The sequence below is a fragment of the Rattus norvegicus genome, chromosome 4, assembly GCF_036323735.1.
Source record: "Rattus norvegicus strain BN/NHsdMcwi chromosome 4, GRCr8, whole genome shotgun sequence".
Classification (NCBI taxonomy): Eukaryota; Metazoa; Chordata; class Mammalia; order Rodentia; family Muridae; genus Rattus; species Rattus norvegicus.
The window spans coordinates 102,500,464-102,517,893 of NC_086022.1; the positions used below are offsets into that span (position 1 = coordinate 102,500,464).

At 38.4% G+C, this 17,430-nt stretch overlaps 1 long non-coding RNA gene and 1 gene segment (V, D, J or C); one reads left to right on the plus strand and one right to left on the minus strand.

Moving 5' to 3' along the window:
- The first annotated feature begins 1,966 nt into the window (after nt 1-1,966).
- On the plus strand, nt 1,967-7,195 carry LOC134486785 (uncharacterized). The gene is made up of 2 exons (XR_010066186.1): nt 1,967-2,104; nt 7,028-7,195. It is a non-coding gene; the product is annotated as an uncharacterized LOC134486785 (long non-coding RNA).
- An 8,270-nt stretch (nt 7,196-15,465) lies between these two features.
- Nucleotides 15,466-16,047, minus strand: LOC120102302 (immunoglobulin kappa chain variable 12-41-like). The segment is given in 2 exon segments: nt 15,466-15,788; nt 15,913-16,047. Coding segments are annotated over 2 exon segments (372 nt in total).
- Between the last annotated feature and the right edge of the window lie 1,383 nt (nt 16,048-17,430).

Below are 17,430 nucleotides of genomic sequence, written 5' to 3' on the forward strand. Positions count from 1 at the left end.
GCTCCACTACAGTGAAATAGTGATAAAAACGCCATGGCATTAGTTCACAGACAAATATACATACTTAAAGTGTTCCAACATACAACTAGGACACATGCTCCACTATGTTCATTGCAACCTTATTTATAATAGCCAGAAGCTGGAAACAGCCCAAATGTCCCTCAACGTAAGAAAGGTTTCAGGAAAGATTTTACAACCTGAAACCTTTATACAATAGAGTACTTCTCAATGATTAAAAACAATGACTTCACAAAATTTGCAGAAAAATAGAACTATCATCTTGAGTGAGGTAACTCAGAAACAAAAGAGCACCCATGGCATGTATTCACTGATAAGTGGATATTAGACCAAAAGCTCACAATGCCCATAAATCAACCTACAGGCCATAAAAAGTTAGAAGGAAAGAAGACCAGGGTGTGGATGCTTCAGTCCTTCCTTGAGGGAGGAAAAGGATTATTGTGGGAGGTAGAAGTAGAGGGAGACCTGGGAAGGAGAGAGGAGAAGAAAGAAATAATGAGCAGTATAATTTCTCATTTTTATGTTAGGAAACTACTGGTTTTGTGACTTAAGTTTTTAACCAGCTACATTGCTGAAGGTCTTTACCAACTCTAACACTTTGGAAATTTTAGAGACACTTATGTATACTATCAATAATCTGCAAGGAAAGATACATTGAATTCGTTCTTTCTAACTTATATCTTCATGATCTTCAATTTTTCATTGCTCTTTCTAAGACTTCAAGTACTATCCTCATTAACCAGAACTTCAAGTATAATATTAAACAGAGAGCGAAATAGTGAATAACCTTAATTTTTTCTTGATTTTAGGGGAACTATTTTAATTTTCTCTCCATTTAAGTCAATTTTTTCACTAGACTTACTGTAAACTGCCTGTATTATGTTGAGAAATGCCTCCTGTATTCATAACCACTCCAGAACTTTTATGAAGAAGAGGTGTTAGAGTTTTTCAAGAGTCTTTTCTGTAGCCCATGGGATGATCATATTTTTTTGTGTTTTAGATTACTTATAAAATCGATTAAACTTAATGACTTACATATGTGGAACCTCCTTTAACTCTCTGGATTGAAGCCTAAATGATCATGGTGGATGATATTCTTGATAAATTCTTGGATTCAGTTTGGAAAACTTGTATTGAGAATTTTGCAATCTCTCTTCATAAAGGAAATTGTTCTGTAATTTTCTTTGGTATTTTCATTGCTTAGATATCAGGATAAATATGGCCTTAAAAAACTAGTTGGGATATGGTCCTTCTGTTTCTATTTTGTGTAATAACTTCAAAAGTATCAACTTTACTTATAGTTGAAGTCTGAGATATTGAATTGGCTGTACCAGATTCCTTCTTATGTACATTTTTTTAGAACAGCTTTTTTTCCATTATTTTATCCTGAGATGTTTATGCTTGATGTTAAGGTAAATTTCTAGGATGAAGCAGAAATGTGTATTCTGTTCTCTAATATGTTAGTCTATGTTTTTTTATTGGGAAGTCAAGGTCTCTGTCATAGAGAGCTATCAGTGAGGGACGTTTCTTTATTACTCATGTTGTGTTTTGGTGGTTGTGGTTGTGGGGGTGATGGTGGTCATGGTATGTATACATGTATCTTTTCCCTCTTTATTTACTGGTCAGGGACTATTTATTCCTCCTGTTTTTCTGTATGTAGTTAACCTCTTTAGGTTAACATTTCCCTGTTAGTTTTCTTTATAGCTCTGGATGTCCAGATAAATATTGTATATATTGAGTTTTATGATGCATTCTTTTGCTTTTTCCATCTACTTTATTTGAAATTTTTGAAGAGTATAGGATTCTGTGTTGATATCAGTGGCATTGTAAAGTCTGTAGAATAAGATGTCTGGGACCTCCTGGCTTTTCAAGTCTCCATTGTGATGTCAGGTCCCATTCTAATAGGTCGGCATTTATGTTAGTTTGTTTTCCTCTATGATCTTTTAATGTTCTTTGTTCTATATGTTTAGTGTCTTGAGTATTATGTACCAAATGGGATTTCTTTCCTCATCCAATCTCTTTTGTTTTATATATGTTTTCTCTACCTCCTGTACAAAAGAATAGAGGCATCACCTTCTATTTTTTGGTAAGATTTTTTTCTTATTATTTTGTTGATCCTTTTATTCATTTCCTACCACAGTTCATTTTTCTATTCATAGATTTATTTAAGGCATTTATTCATTTTCATTTTCAAGATCTCTATCATATTTGTAAAGGCTGTTTTAGAGTTTTTGCCTTATGATTTTGCTATTTTGCAATACTAGTGACCTCCTTTGGTTGGGCTGCAGAGTTCTATTGGAAACATGTTGTACTGGCTGCTAATGGTTGTATTTTTACACTAATGTCTAGGTATCTAGGGATTGGCAAAATTGTAATTCTAGGTGAGTATATCTGGTCTTGTCTTTATTGGGTATATGCTTTTATTTGTTCTTTCTGATTAAAAATAGAGTGTGATAGTTGTATTTTCTGTTGGGAAATTCTTTTGAGTCCTGATGGATGTTACCACAGGCCTTCCATCAAAAATATCTTAGTTATTTGCCTCTGCAAATTAGGAATGAGGATTGGGTAGTAGGGTAAAAGATAAAGTTGTCCATGGGGTGAGGAATAAAATGTGGTCCCCCAGAATCTGTTTAGAGGCCTGGAATAGGGGCAGAGAATGAGGAAGTGCCAAAACAGCTAATCACATACCTAACTGGAAATGAAACTTAGGGATATGATCTGTTGGAGAGGAGAAAGAGTGAAGAACTTCAGTTAGTCTATGTAATTTACCTCCCTTGCAGACTATGCTGAAAGGTTCCCATAAAAAGCGTGCTGACTTGGGAAATGGGTAATCAGGTTGAATGGGATAGGGTCATTATAGGAAAAGATGTGTGTGTGAATCTCTGGAGAAGGAGAGAGAGAAGCAGGGAATGCCTCAGCTGGTGGTCTGCAACAGCACTGAGGATAAGTCCTGGGGGATTGGATTTGGAGGACAGGAGAGAAAGTTGAAGATCTGCAGTTAAGGTACCTATTTCTGTCCTTTTTTAATGTTCACATTCCTTAGTTCATGATAAATACTCTAAATATTTCTCATATAATCCTTTGTGCCTAAATGGTACTGTAGAGTGCTGTTAAAATTATAAGTTGGGCTCATGAAATTATAAAACCAAACATAGATATATCACATCTTATAACATACAACTGTAACTTTCAACATCTTTAGTCATCAGGGAAATGCAAATGAAAACAACCCTGAGATTCTACCTCACAACAGTCAGAATGGCTAAGATAAAAAACTTAGGTGACATCAGATGCTGGTGAGGATGTGAAAAAAGAGGAATAATCCTCCATTGTTCATGGGATTGCAAACTGGAACAACCACTCTGGAGATCAGTCTGGAGGTTCCTCAGAAAATTGGACATTCCACTATCTGAGGACTCAGTTATACATCTCTTGGGCATATACCCTAAAGATGCTCCAACATATAACAAAGACACATTCTCCACTATGTTCATGGCAGCCTTATTTATAATAGCCAGAAGCAGGATAGAACCCATATGCCCTTCAACAGAAGAGTGGATTCAAAAAGGTGGTACATCTATACAATGGAGTACTACTCAGCTATCAAAAACAATGACTTCATGAAATTCATAGGCAAATGGAATGAACTAGAAAATATCATCCTGAGTGAGGTAACTCACAGAAAAACACACTTGGTATGTACTCATTGATAAGTGGATATTAGCTAAAAAGCTCGAATTACCCAAGATGCAATCCACAGACCACAGGAAGCTCAAGAACAAGGAGGACCAAACTGTGAATGCTCCCACTCCTTCTTAAAAGGGGAAAAATATCCATAGGAGGGGATGTGGAAGCAAAGTTTAGAGCAGGGACTCAAAGAAAGGCCATTCAGAGCCTGTCCCACATGTGACCCATATACATACAGCCACCAAAACTAGATGGAATTGATGAGGCTAGAAAGTTCATGCTGAAGGGAACTCCATGTGGATCTCTCTTGAAAGACACATCCAGAACATGTCCAATGCAGAGTTCGATGCTGCCAACAGGCCACCGAATTGAGAGCAGGACCCCCTTGGGGGAGAATTGGAGAAAGTATTGAAGGAGTTGAAGGAGCTTGCAACCCCATAGGAAAAGCAATGCCAGCCAATCGGGGCTTCCAGGGACTAGACCTGGACCTGGACCTGCCTAAGGACTGTACATGGGCTGACCCAGGGCTCAGCATGTTTAGCAGAGAGTAGCCTTGTTGGGGCACCAGTGGAAAGGGGGCCCTTGGTCCTGCCAGGGTCGGACCCCAAGTGCAGGGGAGTGTTGTGGGGTGGTTGGGGGGATGTATGGGTTGTACCCGTATGGGAGAGCAGGAGGGAAAGGGATGGGTGCTTGTGGACTGGAGGCTGGGAAGGGGAATGACAGTTGAGTTGTGAGTAAAGAAATATATCTAATAAAAAATAGTAAAAGAAAAAGACATAAAAATCACATGGTTCAAAAATAATACAGAACACAAGAAAATCTTTCTACCCAATGTGGAACCCTGTGAATCCTATAGCAAATAATGTGTAGTGCTGATTATCTATTGTGTGTTTCCATTGGTGTCCCATAGGAAGAAGCAACTAGTGGGAAATGTGAAATTTTCACACAATAAAATGTGAAAGTTTGAATTGAGACTTGAACAATTGACCCCAATGAGAAATATACTGTTATATTATTTTGTTCCTGAGAATATTTTCCCAATTTTTGAGAGAAAAAATAAATAAAAAAGAAAAAAAATAAAACTCTAAATTTCAGAATTCAAAATTTCAAAACAGTTACTCAGCTCCTTTCATTGGATCATACCAAAACTTAATCACACTTTTGGTTTGAAATAGAGCACAAATCAAGTCACAGTAGGACAGGAACTCATGATTTATCACACACACACATACACACACACACACACACACACACACACACACACACACACACATTAGCCTGGTCCCTACCACCTGTTTCATTAATTTCCCACGTGCACATGCATAGTGACATACATTCACATATACTAACATATATACATACATATATACAAGCATATATACACACATAAAACATTTATACATACATATACAAATACACACACACACACACACACACACACACACACACACATTTGATTGATAGAGCAGAGCCACAACTGGCACTTTTTTTTTTCTCAGCTTTTCTTCGTGGACAAAAGACTTTTATAAAATTCTCTCATAGATAAAATGTTACACAAAAGGGGAGTTAAAAAAGGATGTTGATAGTAAGTTCAAAGCCATGTATTATAAGGTCATTATAAGTTGAAAGGAACTGCATCATATGAACTTGTTATCTTAGTGATCACCTATGGCCTCATCCTTGGACATGACTTAGAATGAATATTTTTTTCTTGATCACAAATCTGTCCCAAACCTATTTCTCTTCTTAGTGAAAGTCACAAAAACTCAGTGTATTCCTTATCATGCAGCCTTATTCTACAATATTTAGGAGGGAGTACATTTGTCTTAGTTAGGGTTTTACTGCTGTGAACCAACAACATGACCAAGGCAAGCCTTGTAACCGAATAAGTGAACACCATTTATTCGGGGCTGGCTTACAGGTTCAGAAGTTCAGTCCAGTATAATCAAAGCAGGAAAGTGGCTGCATCTAGGCAGTCATGGTAAAGGAGGAGCTGAGAGTTCTACATTTTCATCTGAAGGGTGCTGGAAGAATATTCACTTTCAGATAGCTCAGAGAAGGGTCTTAAAGCCCATACAACAGTGACACACCTACTCCAAGGCCACACCTACTTCAACAAGTTCAAACCTCAAAATAGTGTCATTCCCTTGGCCAAGCATATACAAACCACCAGATTCCACACCCTGGCCCCCACAGGCTGATTCAAATATAAGTCTATGGGGTCTAAACTTGAACATAGCCAAATGCAAAGATACACTTTGTCAAACTTCAAACGACCCATAGTCTCAATACTGTTAGAAGTTCAAAGTTCAAAATCTCTTCTGAGATTCGTTGAATCACTTAAATGTAATCCCAAAAGGAAGAAAGGAAACCAGCTGGGCAAACTCCAAACTCTGAATCTTCCTATCTGATATCAATGCAGTCTTCAGATTTCCAACTCCTTTTTTATCGGTGTTGACGATAAGAAACTTCTTCCTCAAGGACTGCTTCCATTCCCTGTTAGCAGCTTTCCTGAGAAGATAGACTAGGGCTCTGGCATCTTGAAAATATTTGGTTTCCAAGGCAGTGTCAATGTTATACCTTCATTTTTTAATGTTTAGGAACCATACATTATCATCTGGGGTCCTCTAAACGACTTGGGTCACTTTTTCCAGCTCTGCCATCATCTGTAGCACTGTAAGCTCAGGTTGTTCCATTCCACTGCTGCAGCTATTCTTGGTGATCATCCCATGGTACTGGCATCTCCATTGCTCTAGGGTCTTCCACATCCTCTAGGTTTCACCTAGCCTTTCACAGGCTCTCTTAATGGTGCCAAGCCTCAACTCCTTTTCATGACCCCTTCAAGCCTTCAAAACCAGTATGACCTAGGTTACTCTTACAAATTACCAAGTAAAGCCACAGTACAAGGTACAACCTTGGCTATCTCTAGAACACAGGTTCATTGTGCTCTCAGAAAATACTTCCCAGAAGTATTCATCTGAGTGATGCTTATCTCTTTTTAATTACCACTAATTTCTTAGCTCCAGTTAATCACCCTTAATTTTCCCAGTAGTTTCTTCTATTCCGGACAATAAAGAAAGGGCCACATGGCCAAAGTTGCTGAGTTCTGCTGCATGCTGCGGCTGGAACATGGCACCCTTGTTGTATTACATTATCACCAGGTTTCTATTATCCATGCCCTTCGCTACCTGAGCTTGCATGCCCTGGAACTTGCTCTGTAGACAGACTATGAACTCAGAGATTTGCATGCTTGTCTTCTAAATGATGAGAAATTCTTACACTTATTTATTAGTTTAAGATTTAATGGGGTATTCTCTTTTAGGGACCTAGGTAACTCGCTGTTGGAGAACACCACAGTGTCACTGAGACCCAATGTCCAGGAAGAGGAATTTCCAAGTGTTTATAACACAGACAAATTTGGGCCACCTGTTTATATGATGCCATGTAGGTTTGTTTGTTTGTTTTATAAAATATATACATTTTTAATGTATTTATTTTCAAACTTCAGATTTTATTCACCTCAAGTCCACCCTGTGCCCCAACAGCTCCACATCCCATACCTCATTCATCCACAAGTATGTCCCCATCCTAACCAACCCACCAGAGTATAAACTTCCTGGGGCCTCCAGTTGCTTGAGGGTGCATCTTCTCTGACTGAACCCACACCCAAGAGTCCTCTACTGTACATGTGTTGGAGGCCTCATCTCAGCTGGTGTATGCTGCCTGGCTTGTGATCCAGTGTCTGAGAGATCTTGGGTGTCCAGGTTAATTGAAAATGCTGGTCCTCCTGCAGGGTTTCCTTCCTCCTCAGCTTCCTCCAGGTTTTTCCTATTAAACCGGAGGGGTTAAGAGGGTTCATTGGTGGAGTGCACATATCTGCATCCAACACTTTCAGCTGCTTATTAGATCTTTCTGGGGAGAGTCATGATAACTCCCTTTTTGTCAGCACCCCATACCCACAGTAATGGTGTAGGGCTTGGGGCCTCCCCTTGAGCTGGATCCCACTTTGGATCTGTCACTGGTCCTTGCTGTCCTCAGGCTTTTCTCCATTTCCATGCCTGCAGTTCTTTCAGACAGGAAGAATTATGGTTCAGAGTTTTGACTGTGTGATAGCAACCCCATCCCTCACTTGATTCCCTGTATTTAATCTTGAAGTAGGTTCAATAAGTTTCCTCTCCCTATTGTAGGGCATTTAACCTAAGGTGCCCCCTTTGAGATCTGAGAGTCCCTATCTTCTCAGGTCTCTGGTACATAGTAGACGGACTTCCTAACAGCCCTACTCTGGAGGTTGCCTGTTTCCATTCTTTCAGCTTGCCCTCACGGCTTCAGTCCTTTATTTCCACCCAATACCAGATCATGTTCCCCTGTCAGACCATGCCAATCCCTTTTGTCATCTGTCCCTCCCTCCCATACTCCTTGTAGTTGCTTTCTTCTCTCTCCCAAGTGTGAATGAGGTGCCCTTACTTGGACCTTTCAGTTTGCTGACCCTTTTGATTTCTGTGCACTGTATCTTGGGTATTCTGTACCTTTTTTTGCCTAGTAACCACTTATTAGTGAGAACATACTACGTATGTCCTTTTAGTTCTGAGAAACCTTGCTCAGGATATTTTCTAGATCCTCATTTCCTTAAGAGGTATCAGCCTGTTTGGAAAGTTTAACTGCTCCTGATTTAAATTTGGTAGGTGGTATCTGCAGAGAAAACCATCCATTTCATCTACATTTTCCACTTTTGTTGAGTATATGCATTGTAGTAAGATCTGATGATGTCTTTGAATTTCCAGTTTCTGTTGTTATGTCTTCCTTTTCATTTCTGATTTTCTTAATATTGATACTGCCTCTGGTCCCTTTTATTAGTTTGACTAGTGATTTATCTATCTTCTTGACTATTTCAAAGAATACGTTTTTGGTTTTGTTGATTCTTTGTTTTGTTCTCTTTGTTTCTATTTGGTTGATTTCATCCCTGATTTTGACTATTTCCTGTCTTCTACTCCTCTTGGGTTAGTATGCTTCTTTTTGCTCTAGAACTCTCAGGTGTATTGTTAAGCTGATAGTATAAGATGTCTCCACTTTTGCCAGGGCATTAGTGCTATGAATTTTCCACTTAGCACTACTTTCATTGAGTACCATAACGTATGATGTGTCATCATTTTCATAAAATTCCAGAAAGTCTATAATTTCTTTCTTTATTTCATCCCTTACCAAATTATCATTTGAGTACAGCATTGTTCGGTTTCCATGGGTATGTGTGTTTTCTGTCATTTATGTTGTTATTAAAGACCAACCTTAGTTCATGGTGATCTGATATGATGCATGGGATTAATTAAATCTTCTTATATTGGTTGAGGGTTGTTTGGTGACCAACTATATCGTTGATTTCAGAGAAAGTACCATGAGATGCTGAAAATAATGTGTATTATTTTGTTTTAGGTGGAAATATTCGGTATATATTTGTTAAATATATTTGGTTAATGATCTAATAGTTTAACTGTGTCTCTGTTTAATTTCTGTTTCAGTGGCCTGCCCATTGGAGAAAGTGAGCTGTAGAAGTCTGCCACTATTATTGTGTTGTGCTCAATGTGTGTTTTGAGCTTTACTAAAGTTTCTTTCACTAATGTGGATGTCCTAGACTTTGGGGCAGAGATGTTCCAAATTCAGACTTTCTCTTGGTGGATTTTTCCTTTGATGAATATGAAGTGTCCTTCCTTATCACACTTTATAATTTTTGGTTGAAAGTCTATTTTCTTGTATATTAGGATCGCCACTCCAGGTTGTTTCTTGGGACATTTGGTTTGTAGACCGTTTTCCATCCTTTTTCTCTGAAGTAGTGTCTGCGTATGTATTGTGGTGTGTTTTTTGTATGCAGCAAAATGCTGGATCTTGTTTGCAAATCCATTCTATTAGATTATGTGTTTCTATATGTGAGCGAGTCCATGAATATTGAGATATTAAAGACACATGACTGTTGGTCCCTGTTATATTTGTTTTTGTAGGTAGCTTTATGAGCTTGTGGTTTTCTCCTTTTGGCTTTTTTGTGAGATAACTAATATTGTTTCTTTGGTATAGATATCTTCTTTGTATTGGAGTTTTGCTTCTAGGATCCTCTGTAGGCCTGGACTGGTGGATAGATACAGTATGAATTTATTTTTTTCTGGAATATTTTGGTTTCTCCATCAATGTTGATGGAGAGTTTTGCTGGTTATATTATCCTAATCTGGCATTTGTGTTCTATTAGTCTGCATTACCTCTGCCTAGGCCCTGCTGGCTTTCAGAGTCTCTGTTGAGATTTCTGGTGTAATTCTGATAGGTCTGCATTTGTATGTTTCTTGGCTCTTTTGCCTTGCAGCTTTTAATAGTTCTTCTTTATTCTGTCCATTTATTTATTGACTATTAAGTAATGAGAGGGTTTTATTCTCTGGTCCCATTCATTGGTGTTCTGTAGGCTTCTGTACATTTATGGTCATCTTTTTCTTTAGGTTGGAGAAGTTTTCTTCTGTGACTTTTTGAAGACATTCTCAGTTCCTTTAAGCTGGGAATCACCATTCTCCTATATCTCAATTTTTCTTAGCTTTTGTCTTTTCATTGTGTGTCAACAATGGGTGCTGAGGGTACCTGGAAGAGAATGGGTGACAAGAGCAGCAAAGAAGGATGCCAAGACAACAGTCTGATCAAGGTGACAATTTTATTTTTTCCCAAGGCTGAATTTATACCATAACAGGGTAACAGAAGGAGTGGGGAAGTGTGAAACATTTACACAGGCCAAGGACACAGTATTCATGTGGTCAGCAGATATCAACAGGATGTTGGTTTTTCAGAAAGGTTACAGGTCATCACATTGGGTACCTTGACCTCAGATGTATTTCTCAGGAATGTCACAACTTTATCATATCATTCATCCTGACCACCAGATTTGTATTAGTCTTCTGCAGCTGGCTGGGGATTTTACAGTCATACTTAGATCTAACCGTAATAAAAACATTAATAGTGGAGGGCTTCAAGGGCATTGCTCCCAACAATTGTGTCCTGAGTTTCCTGGATGTTTTGGGTTAAGACTTTATTATGTTTTGAATTTTCCTTAGCAGTTGTGCCAATCACTTCTAAGTCATCGTCTGCACCTGAGATTCTTGCTTCCATCTCTTTCATTCGGTTGGTGATTCTTACAACTGTAATTCCTGAACTTTTTCTTAGGTTTTCAATTTCCAACTTTACCTCCATTTGTGTTTTATTTATTGTTTTCACTTCCATTTTTAGGTCTTGGGCTATTTTATTTAATTGATTCACCTGTTTGATTGTGTTATCCTGTATTTCTTTAAAGGATTTGTTTCCTCTTTAAGGACTTTTACCTGTCTACCTGTGTTTTCTTGTATTTCTTCAGTGAGTTATTTTTATCCTCCTTAAAGGACTCTAGATCTTCATGAGATAGGATTTTAGGTCAGCCTCATGATTTTCAGGTGTGTTGTATCCAGGATTTGCTGTGGTGGAGAACTGGGTTCTAATGATGTCCTTGTATATTGGCTTCTTTCGCTTATAGTCCTGGGTTTGCCTCTCTACATCTGTTTATCCCAGGTATTTGCAGGTCTGGTTGACTCCAGAGCCTGCTTCTTTTGTCAGAGTTGCAACAGCTCTCCTGGTAGGCTTGTGGCCCTGGCTGTAGCAGTCCTCCTGTGGGTTCTTCCATCTGGAGGGTACCAGAGGCACATAGAAGTTGCTGATTTGATGCTCTGGCTGCAGCAGATCTCCTGGGAGGGCTTCAGACCTTTGGCTCTTCACAGGAACAGTCACAGTGTTTTTCTGTGTGAAGCTGTTCTCTGGGGATAGGAGGGGGTGTTAATGGACTGCAGTTTCTGTTCTTGTGCACAGCCTCTCTCCAGGGAGACTTTCAGTGTTTTGGGTCAGTTGGCTTACATGCCACAGAACCCCTGGGAGGTCTTCAGACTGTGGTGTGAACTGCCCAGTTGCCCTGTATAATATTGAAGGAAAATTTATAAAATCCTTGAAAACTGGATCCAAAAACATGTCAAAACCAATATTCACTAAGATCAAGTAGGCTTCATCCCACGGATGCAAGGTTGTTTCAAAATACGAAAATCCATTAACTTAATCCACCATATGAACAAACTCAAAGAAAAAAATCACATGATCACATACTTAGGTGCAGAAAAAGCATTTAACAAAATAATACACCCTTTCAAATGTATTGGGGTACCAGGAATTTAAGGTCCATACAAAAATATGATAAAAGCTATTTACTACAAACCAACATCCAATATCAAATTAAATGAAGAGATATTTGGAGCAATCACACTAAAATTGGAGACAATACAAGGATACCCACTCTCCCATATCTAATCAATATCAGAAGAGAGGGACATGATCTGATTTTGGGTGGGAGAGAAGGACTGAAGGCCTGTGGGCCAGCAGAAAGAATGGAAACAGGCAACCTCTGGAGGTAAGTGGTTGGCGTGACCCTTTAGAAAGTAGCAAAGACCCGAAGGATGAGAGAATCTGAGGACTCAAACTTAAGCGGGAGGTGGGGGGATCTAGAAGATATTTCTACAGTGGAGAGAGGGAACTTTTAGAGCCCATCTCTAGAAGAAAGACTGGGCATCAAGTGAAGGATGTGGTTGCTATCCCACAGTCAAAGTTCTGACCCCTAATTGTTCCTCTCTGAAAGAAGTACAGAGATGGAAATGGAGAAGAGCCTGAGGAAAAAAAGGTCCTGCAACAGGCCCAATGTGGAACCCAGCTCAAAAGGAGGCCAAAAGTCTGACACTATTACTGAGGCTATGGAGTGCTCACAAAAGGGACCTATTATGACTGCTCTCCAAAAGACCCCTGAACCTGTAGCTGAAAGAGGCAGAAACAGATATTAGCACCCAACTAATGGATAGAAGGTGCTGACCCCTGTGGTTGAATTAGAAAAAGATTGAAGAAGTTGATGGTCACCCTGTAAGAAGACTAGCAGCCTCAATTCACCTGGGTCTCCAAGATCTCTGACACTGGCCCACCCACCAGTTATCATACAACAGCTGATATAAGGCCCCCAACACATATACAGCAGAGTAGTCTTTGGTCTGTGTTCAATCAGAGAAGACGCACCTAATCCTTAAGAGGCCCCAGTAGGTTTAGAGGTCTGGTCGGGTGAGGAATTTGGGAGAGACGGGGAACAGTCAGAGGGTAGACTGGGAGGGGAATAAAATCTGGAGAGTAAAAAAAAAAATTAAAAATAAGTAATAAATATTAAGTAAATTAATAAGAATATGTAAATAAACAATAAAATAATCAATAAATATAAATAAAAGAAAAGAAGGGAAAATTGTGGATTATGTAAACAGTGGAGGAGTAGCTTCACCTCAAAACTCAACCTGTCCCAGCATCTGCAACTCTCCCATAATAGAATAGGGATACACTTCTTTATCTACTAAATTAAATATGCAGTCTGGAGACTTAGAGTAGTATTGTGTTTTGTATAACTCCAGGTTCAGGCTCAGTGTGTGCTTTCTTGGATACTCTCCCATTTAGGATAGAGTCATCTACCATAGCACAGACTCAGAAGTGCAATGAAGATCACAAGCTATTTTCTCTTTTGACTATTATATTATTATATTATTTCCACAACCCCTGCATTTTTTTGAACGAAATTGAACTGAAGAAAAAAAACTAAGGAAAATGTTTTCTTCATTTCATTGGAAAATGATCAGAATTTCCCTAAATTGTATCTCTCCTGCTTTTCCATATTCTTGTGACTTAGAACCATGCCTTGCCATCACCATCCTGGATTGAAAACCTTCCCTCGGCTGTTGTTCTGGCTCCCAATTCAGAGCCAGAAAAAAACAAAATAGACTACACTTACGAGTCCTGGCTCTATGTTTAATTCACCTGCGGATTTTTGAAAAATTTTACTACTCTCTACAGTCATACCAATTCTCATTAATTTCTCAGCTTAACTAATTACCCATACAACATCATCGGTTCTGTAGTATTACTGGCCTTGACAGTACTGTGCATTACTTAATCATCCATCACAAAATGATTCAATAATTTACCCAATTCTGTGAGCTTTACTGACATAGCATTTAATATGTATTTAATTTCTGCTTTTATGCCTGAGGGCAGAACATATATCTCAGTGATAGATTGAGCACGTAATAATGCTTTTTATGCCCAATGAAAACAATATGATCAATATTCTATGAACCAATCTCCATTGGGTATACTATGACATTTCAGAAAATCCCGGAAACCAAGGTTTAAAATTATATTCTGCCTGTGAGGAATAGAAAATCCAATCTTTAATGTAGTCACTTGCAATCACTTGTAAGTACTTGAAGAGACAATCAATGCTTTTTCTTATTTGTATTTTGCTTATCAAAATCATAATTAAATATATCCATCTCATGTCTGTCACTCCCAGTTATCTCTCTGGCTCTCTGTTTCTCCTCTTTACAGAAGAAGATTTAAGTTATTAACTTAATGGACTTCATAAGGTCCATTCCTTACTGTCTGCTACCATGATTCTCACCATGTTAGTCCTGGACTAATCCTCTGAAAGTAAGAAATCCCCAATTAAATTCTTTTTCAGTACATTGCCTTGGCTGTGATGTCTACAGCAATAGAAAAGTACGTCATTAAATATATAATAAATAAGCCATGATCCATAGGCACAGAGAAGCAAGTCATAGAGGAAGAAACTAGATTCAGTAACATAGATATCCCAGGAAGGGTAACATAGGATAGAAATTATATGTGACCTTTAAATTATCTCCCCCGAGCTCTAACACCCAGATGGCTAATAGCATAAATGGCATCTATACTATCTGACCATAAACATGCCAGACATTTCCTACATCTTAAGATAGTACAAGTAACGTATCTCTAAAACTGAGCTTCACATAAGAAATAGCGTGGACCCTGAGTTGAGTTTCTATGTAATAACACTTCTTTGTAGTGTTCCATCAGGGAGTAGTATTACATCAGGAAACATTTTCCAAAACTATACTATATTTAAATTTGTTGGAAATATAGTTAATGAGATCAAACTACCTAAATCTGGTCCAGGTTTAAGAAATCAATTTAAATGTGTTTTCTTCCTTGCCTCTATGCAGTTTGCTTACCTGCCTCAACACTGGAACAAATTCCTTCACTCAAAGGAAGGAAGAGCAGCTTAAAAAGAATCCTTGAATTGGAATTATCAAAAGCTAAACATCAAGTGAATGTTGGGACTTGAACTCAGATCCCTTAGAAGAACAGTCAATGTTCATAATCATTAAACTATATTCCCAGACTTCTTCCCCAGTATATTAATCCTATAAATACATAAATTTTTCTTTCCAAAATAACTCAAGGTCTCCCTCCCTCCCCTCCCTGTCTCCTCTCCCTCTTTCCAACTCCTCTCCTCTCTCTCTCTCTCTCTCTCTCTCTCTCTCTCTCTCTCTCTCTCTCCCTCTGTGTGTGTGTTGTGTGTGTGCAACATTGCTAAATGAAACCACTACTGTGAATATTCTGCTACACATAAACAGCTATTTTTAGTGTTTTTATTTTCCTTTATTTTAATAAGTAATGTAAACCATTCCTTTCTTTTCATAATAGACATGGGAAAAAACAAGAATTTTGGACACAGAATAGTTTCTCTGACTCCTATGTAAAAAATTATGTTAACCTTATCCCTGGCAAAGAACAACACTCACAGCAGCTGAGCAGCTGGAGACATCATGAGGATCAGCTGGGGCACCCTGTACTCTCATTTCTGCTTCCCTGCATGGTTTATGTCATGGCGTGAATCACTGTGGGAGGACTATCATAATTCTGTTGACAGAAATAAATCGAGACATCTTCAGATTGCAGGCTGTTGATCTTCAGAGAATACTGTGTGCCAGATCCACTGCCACTGAACCGTGATGGGACGCCATCATTCAAGCTATTTGCATAATAGATCAGGAGCTGAGGAGATTTCCCTGGCTTCTGCTGATACCAAGCTAAATTACTGTAAATATCCTCACTTGCTAGACATTCGATGGTGACAGTTTCTCCCAGAGATGCAGACAGGGAAGCTGGAGACTGTGTCATCTGAATGTCACATATGGCATCTAAGATTAGAAAATTGAAAAAAAAATCCACACCTGATTAACTCGGTCACAAGAGAATATTCATGGTGAAAAAGCAAGATTGATTACAGTAAGCTGAATAAATTTTCACTGCTGTTTTCCTTACCTGTAATCCACAGCAGCAACAACCCCAGGAGCTGAGTGGGCACAGCCATGTCTGTGGGTGATCTGTGTGAGGCTGACTCCAACACAGGGTGTGACCTGATTATGAAGCAGTCCTCATGTCAGGGGGTTGTGCTTTGGATGTATGCAAATCAGCAAAGGGTAGGCACAGCTGCAGAATTCAACAAGTCAGTACTCATTACAGACCTGTGGTTCTCTTGTTTCTCCAATTAAGACAAAACACATGTTTATATGTAGAGGATGTGCAACTGTTGGAGCAACAAATAAGGAACATATATCTGATTTCTTATGGAACTATTTCTGCAGTTGATGATTCAGTCTTCAATGTAGAGACAACTGTCATGACTTGAAATTTAATTAGAACACTGTATTAGTTTAGAATCAATAGATGTGGAAAAGCCGATAGAAATAGAGAATTTGTTCCACTTATATGAATATATGAGTATTGCACCCTAAGATTTTCAAAGGAAATGGCTGTATTTTTAAGATCTGTTTTTTATCAAAGACAGGTCTCTCAGGTTCATAACTGATAGTAATAACAGCCCTGTGATCATTCTGGAATCTTCCTTAAGAAGGAACGTCTGGAAATCGTTTTGCCAATTCCTAATTTTCCCAGAGTTGAAGAACAACAGAAAACACAGAGATGAGACTGAGGCCCTCTGTTGTTATGAGAACCCTAAGCCACACCAGTTCATGCATGTCTTCTCTGGGAAAGCTAATATTAGTGAATGACTAAAAATTTTTGATATAGCTTTTAAAACATTCAAATAAATTGTCTATAGATCGCAAACCTTGTGGAGTATAAGAGCCAAAGGTGAGGAAGAAACGGCAAAACAGTGTTCTAGACCTAACAAGACTCATATTTTCATGAACTAACACCAGCTATGACTGTCTGTATAAGACATGCAAGAAATTAAGCCCATCAGCACTGAAGCATGTAGTATGAGGAGCTCATGACCCTGTTCTACTAGCTGATGACATTTTGATGATTAATGGCTCTAAGAGAGGGAGAGCGAATATTCTCTTAGAGTGTTGGCTCTGATAAATTTACCATGCTTGTTTCAGTGGGTATTCCTACATCTATTAATATATGATAAACCCACAGTGGACTCAGTGTGTGGGGTATATTGTTCTCAGGGTTTAGGTATATGTATATGGAGACTTGAAGTTATTGAATGAGGAATGAATTGTAGATTAATGGAAGAGAGGGGAGTGACAATATCAAATACATCATATCCATATATTAAATTCTCCTTTATAAAATATTACATTTTGAAACATTATTCAATTTAATCATAGTAAACAGAATCAATTTTCCCCATTCATAAAACTTATTAAGATTTCAACTCTTCAATAACAGGCAAGTCAGAACGATAAAGTTTTGGTATTCTTACTGCAGGACTGGGAAATATGTCTCATCAGTTAAGATAAGATACTGTTCTCACAGAGAATATAAATTCCTTTATAGGCATCCTTCTTTATGTTTCACAAATGCATACAG